Below are 5,646 nucleotides of genomic sequence, written 5' to 3'. Positions count from 1 at the left end.
ATCGTGCACCTATGGATGAGGACAGTGGGTGGGGAGTGAGGGCGGAGGGTGGGGTGGGAACTGGGAGGAGGGGAGTTATTGGGGGGGGGGAAGAGGAACAAATGTAATAATCTGAACAATAAAGATTTAATTATTAAAAAAAAAAAGATTCCCAGGTGATTCTAATGTGCAGCCAAGGTTGAGAACCACTGGTCTAGGGCTTGCCTTGAGGGTTTTTTTTCCTAACTTGCTAAAGAGAAAACGTTCTAATGCGCTTATTCTAATTTCCAGTTGATGAAAATCCTATTATAAACCACCAAATGTATGTCTTCAGCTCAGAGCTAAAACAGATGTCTCCCTTCTGTACTTCTCTCCACACCACCACCACCACCACCACCACACCGTCCCCTAGTGCAGATGGGGCTGCAGTTAAGCCGTTTACATCATGTCTGTTCAGAATTGAGTGAAGCCTGCAAAGCCGGAGGCCGAGGGAGCCGGCTGAAGGGTTGCTTGTGTTCTGAAAACCACCCCAACATGGAGTGTGGTGAAAGGACCCGGCATCGGGACTGTTTTCTGTCTCAATGCATAATGCAGCCGCTAGGAGTCCTCTCCTTAATGGCTCCATGAAATTTTAATGAAAATCAGAGAATTCCTTCGCAGGGTTTCTCAGCCTTGGCACTGTGAGCGCCCTGGGCTGGACTGTGTTGGGGCCAGGCCGTCCTGTGCACTGTAGCATGTCTGGCAGCATATATGCTCTGCATGTGTGCTAATCCGAGAGACAAATGGCCTCTACCTACCAGATGCCAGCCGGACCCTCCACTGTGACAACCAGAAACGCCTCCAGAGGCTGCCCAGTGTCTCCTGGGGCATAAATTCACCCTCAGCTGAGAAGAAATGGTTTAGAAAAAAATAGCAAGCTGGTTCTAACTTCTGGTATGAGCTCCAGCCTGATTTGCTGTTTGATTTGGTTGGAACAGAGTCGAAGAATCTAAATTTGCCTGAATAAAACAAGCATGGTTCCTATAGGACAGTAATGGTGAACCTTTTGAGCATTTTGAAAAACCCTAACTTAACTCTGGAGCCGTGTCACATATAGAAATTTTTTGATATTGGCAACCATAGTAAAACGAAGACTTATACTTTTGATATTTATTTTATATATTTAAATGCCATTTAACAAAGAAAAATCAACCAAAAAAATGAGTTCGCGTGTCCCCTCTGACACGCGTGTCATAGGTTTGCCATCACTGCTCTAGGACATGAGTGCCATGACCCTTCTTTAGTGCTGCTCAGGGGCTGCCGTTGGGGACTCCCTGCGAAGTCATGCTCTTTGTCTCCTGTTTCTTTTCAGGTGACTATTGTAGAAAAGGCGGACAGCTCCAGCGTCCTCCCGAGTCCTCTCTCCATCAGCACCAGGAACAGGATGACCTTCCTGTTTGCCAACTTGAAAGACAGAGACTTTCTGGTGCAGAGGATCTCTGACTTCCTGCAGCAGACAACCTCCAGAATATACTCGGACAAAGAGTTTGCAGGGAGCTACAACAGCTCGGACGATGAGGTCTGTGGAAGACACCTGGGGTGTGTTGGTTTGTCCTGGGGTGTTCACCTGTTTGCCTGTTTTGATTGACCTTTGAGCTTGGCAGCTGTGCTAAGACACACCACCTACCCTGATGCCCAGAGCGATATCTCATTTAAATCTCATGGCGTTTGTATTTGGGACCATAATGCTGGGCAGAACCTTATAGATAGCTCACCTCATCTTCTTATTTTACGTTTGAAGAATGATGAAGTCGTTTGTCCTGGTTACACAGCAAGTGACTCTGGTCCATATAGTGACATTCTTGGGAATGGTACAGAGGTCACTAAATGAAGTCTCAAACCTGAAATACAACATCATTATGATGATTTTATTTTATTATGATTAGATATATATTGTGTCTTTCTTGAATTACACCTGGACCAATATCCAGGGAATCTGGAGCCCATAAAAATATGTCACTCGCTCAAGTAACAGTGCGAGTTACTGGCAGCTAAAACATATTGTAAAGGTGATGAGCTCACAAGTAACATCTCTGCCCCTGTCACCTGCCCCAAGCTTTTGTGGGAATTTTGGAGACACCAGAAACTGGAGAGGAGGGGAGGGGCGCCATTCCATAAGCAGATGATTCAACCACAGCACACTTTGCACACATGCTAATCCAAGAGATAAATGGCCAATCAGTTTGTTGCAAAAATACAGCTGAAATACAGGGAAAACCTATTTTGAGGATTGAAGTTCTAAAGCCTATAGCCCATGCACCGAAATGCTGGCTTGCTGCCTTTCTTCTCTTTCTTCACAAAGCAAGAAACTTCTTGAACCATGGCATGGCTTTTGTTATCTGTAGAGGACGCTGAAGGGCTGCTGCCCAAACCTTAAGTGTCTCGTTCCTCTCTGCGACTGCAGGTGTACTCTCGGCCCAGCAGCCTCGTTTCCTCCAGCCCCCAGAAAAACTCAAGCTCGGACTCTGAGGGAGAACGCCAGTTTAACCTAAATGGCAACAGTGTCCCCACGGCCACACAGACCCTGATGACCATGTATCGGCGGCGGTCTCCCGAGGAATTCAATCCAAAATTGGTGGGTCCCTCCTGCTCTTCCCCAAAACTTTCTATAATAGATAATTACCATTTAAAAATATCTTTAATAATAAAAGCATAATATGCTAATTAGACCGGATGACCTTCCAGACGAAGCCAGGGCTGTGAGTGCCGAGGCAGAGGTGACCGCTGCTGCGGTGGCGGGGGGCCGAGTCCCTTGCATGAATTTTGTGTATTGGGCCTCTAGTCTATATATATAAAAGCCTAATTGCAAAGTGTCCCCTCGGGAGTTCGACCTACTGAGAGTTCGATCACTCGCTATAATGTGCACTGGCCACCAGGGGGGCGGCATGGAGCGAAGGGAGTCCCTGGCCAGCAGCCAGCAGCTGGCATCCAGGGAAGGGAGGCCCCGACCAGCAGCCGGCAGCTGCTATGGACCCTACCTGTGCATGAATTTCGTGTACTGGGCCTCTAGTTTTTTAAATAAAAGTGAACTCAGATCTATGTAAATAGATATTTTCTTGTAAGTAAAGCAGATCTTGTCTAAATGTGTCATTAGGTTTCAGAGTGGCTTTTCATGGATGGCAATGAGTTCTAGAGGGTATAGGTGACATTTTTTTTTGTCTTGATCTCACTACTGTTTAAGTCAACCATAATGCAGGTTCTTAGTGCACATTTAAAAAACTTACTTGAACTTGGCGGCATGGGCGTAAAGCCATTACTATCATTTGCATTCTGCTGACCTGTCTCAGGGAAGAATTCTGACTCGGGGCCAGAAGGCACCATGACAGGACCACAGGACGTGCTAGATGGGCCCAATTAGGGCAGGAGGCCAGAACGTCTGAGTCCTGCCTTCTCACGAGTTCTGCTCAGAACTTAGCTCCGCTCGCAAGGGGCAATGTTCACACTTCCATGGGACCTCTCACCATCCTCAAAGTCCTTTGGGATGTCGTCATGTGTCATTATCCCTTTCAGGCCAAGGAGTTTTTGAAAGAGCAAGCCTGGAAGATTCACTTTGCCGAGTATGGGCAAGGGATCTGCATGTACCGCACAGAAAAAACTCGGGAGCTGGTGCTGAAGGGCATCCCGGAGAGCATGCGGGGCGAGCTCTGGCTGCTGCTCTCAGGTACAAGGGCTGGGCGGGACCCGGGCCTCCCCGTCACCCTCTGTCATGCATCAGAGTTCTTTCAAAGATGCAAACCCCAATGCAGTGCTAAATCTTTCCTGGCCAGAGCCTTGAAGTCCCTTAATAAAAATACAGGACACGTATTCAGTGACCCAACTGTGGAAGCCACCCCTTTTGAGTCCTGATAGCCACATGTACTGTTTACTGACATTATTTAGGGGGGAAAAGAACTCAAAGGACTAGCGTATCATTCTCTGTGTTTGGGGAGTCCTTTTCCTTCCCCAGCTGTGTCATTGATTATGTTGAAATGTGACAATGTGTGGGCAGAACAGTCATTGGTGTGGAGAGGGAGGGGGTAGGAGGAGTAAGGAAGCCTTGTCCTTGATTTTGCCACCGACTGAATTCATTGGTTATCCGTGGAGACAGAGCAGAGACCAGAGTCTGCACAGATCACACTTCTCCTCCAAGATGGAGATGTTGGGAAGGTCAGAAGGGGACAGGTCATGCACCCGTGGGACCGAAGTATCCACCTTTCCTGATCCAAGCCATGCTCATGCCCAAACATAACCCGGTCAGGTCAAACCTGGGAGCCCTGAGCCCAGAGGTCCTCCCAGCCCCATCCTCCCACCCTTGTCCCTCACAACATCAAGGCCTTCCCTCAGGGGTCACCAGTCTTGACTATATAGGTCAGGTGCTCTGCTTGGGTGGAGGCCTGAAATGTGATCATTCTAAATAGGTGGATGTGAATATTTTTATTTGAACCCGCGATGGTCCTACTCTAGTGCTATTATGAAAGCCTTTCATTTAAAAAATAACATAAAATTAAGAGTTTCCAGACTTACAGCAAAGTCTGAAAAAAAAACAACAACTCATAGTTCTTTCTAAAAGCAGATGTAAATGGTGATTGCCTGTAATGAGATGTAGTATTAGCATCTCAGAAGAAGGACAGATAGGATCTTGGAAAATAATTGGCTTTTCCTGTTTTATGTAAAAGTTGCTTGTTCTATCCTCATTTACAGGTCTTGTTTTTCTCGTCCTTAAGTAGACCAGCCAAAGCTCCTCATTTAGAAACTCAAATTTGAGTCAACTTCTCTCTAATCACAAACCCAGCCCACAAGGACCCTGGCTGTCCAGTCTTCCGCCTTCCTAGGGTTTGGCGAACTAGTCTCCCTGACAACCTGATTCAAATCGCTGGCAGAGTAATCAAAAAATTCCATTTTCATCTTCCGTACTCAGATTGGGAGTTATTTATAGCACGGCTCAGATGAAAATGACACTGGAGAGGAGCACCAGGAAGCAGTGCGCACAGCACTCTGTGGGGAGACGTTTAGGCACAGCGTTTCCTCTGACTGTGAGGAGCCACAGGAGGCCAGGGGGTGAGTGGCCGACAGGCCACCTCGATTGGGTATAAAACAGCCCCCATTTTCAGCCTGTCCGCTGGGGGTGGGGTTCATGTGGAAGCCAGCTTGCCCATCGGGAGAGAGCCCAGCTCCTAGCAGGGGAGTCCCACCTGCTTCCCTTAGGGACTCTGCGCAGGGACCTGGCTCTGACCCCACTGTGGAGGGAAGTGCAGGTCAGATGGCAAGTCTGCCCGGCAGATCGCCCTGGAGGACAGAGCTAAAGCCAATGTTAAGTAGCCGTCCCACAGACTTTTCCAGGGCAAGTGTGAGGGTAAGGCTGGGCTCTCTGGGTGACCTTCAGGGACAAGGACTGGGTCAGCACAGAGCTCTAATTTCTAAATAGTAAAATACAAATGAATATACATACATACATTATATATATATATCTGTATTCATATATACACACACATATACACGTTACATAATGTATATGTGTGTACATAAGTTTGTATATATATCATATGTACTAGTATATATATACTTTATACTTACATATAATTATATTTATGTAACGTATAGGAAAGTATAGTTTATACTTACATAAAGTACATATAATTATGTTTAGAT

The 5,646-nt window shown here is 46.8% G+C and overlaps 1 protein-coding gene across 1 annotated transcript in view; it reads left to right on the top strand.

The window, feature by feature from the left end:
• The window catches only part of TBC1D9 (TBC1 domain family member 9), a 67,963-nt gene that overhangs the window by 38,458 nt on the left and 23,859 nt on the right, over positions 1–5,646 (top strand). Inside the window, exons 7-9 of the mRNA XM_006766085.2 lie at positions 1,331–1,537; positions 2,423–2,593; positions 3,529–3,679. Coding sequence (XP_006766148.1) covers positions 1,331–1,537; positions 2,423–2,593; positions 3,529–3,679 — 529 coding nt within the window. The remainder of the gene's footprint in view (positions 1–1,330; positions 1,538–2,422; positions 2,594–3,528; positions 3,680–5,646) is intronic.

This window comes from Myotis davidii, unplaced genomic scaffold (genome assembly GCF_000327345.1).
Source record: "Myotis davidii unplaced genomic scaffold, ASM32734v1 scaffold436, whole genome shotgun sequence".
Taxonomy (NCBI): domain Eukaryota; kingdom Metazoa; phylum Chordata; class Mammalia; order Chiroptera; family Vespertilionidae; genus Myotis; species Myotis davidii.
Note: the sequence above shows the minus strand (reverse complement) of the source record. Positions and strands in the feature narration are given on the sequence as shown.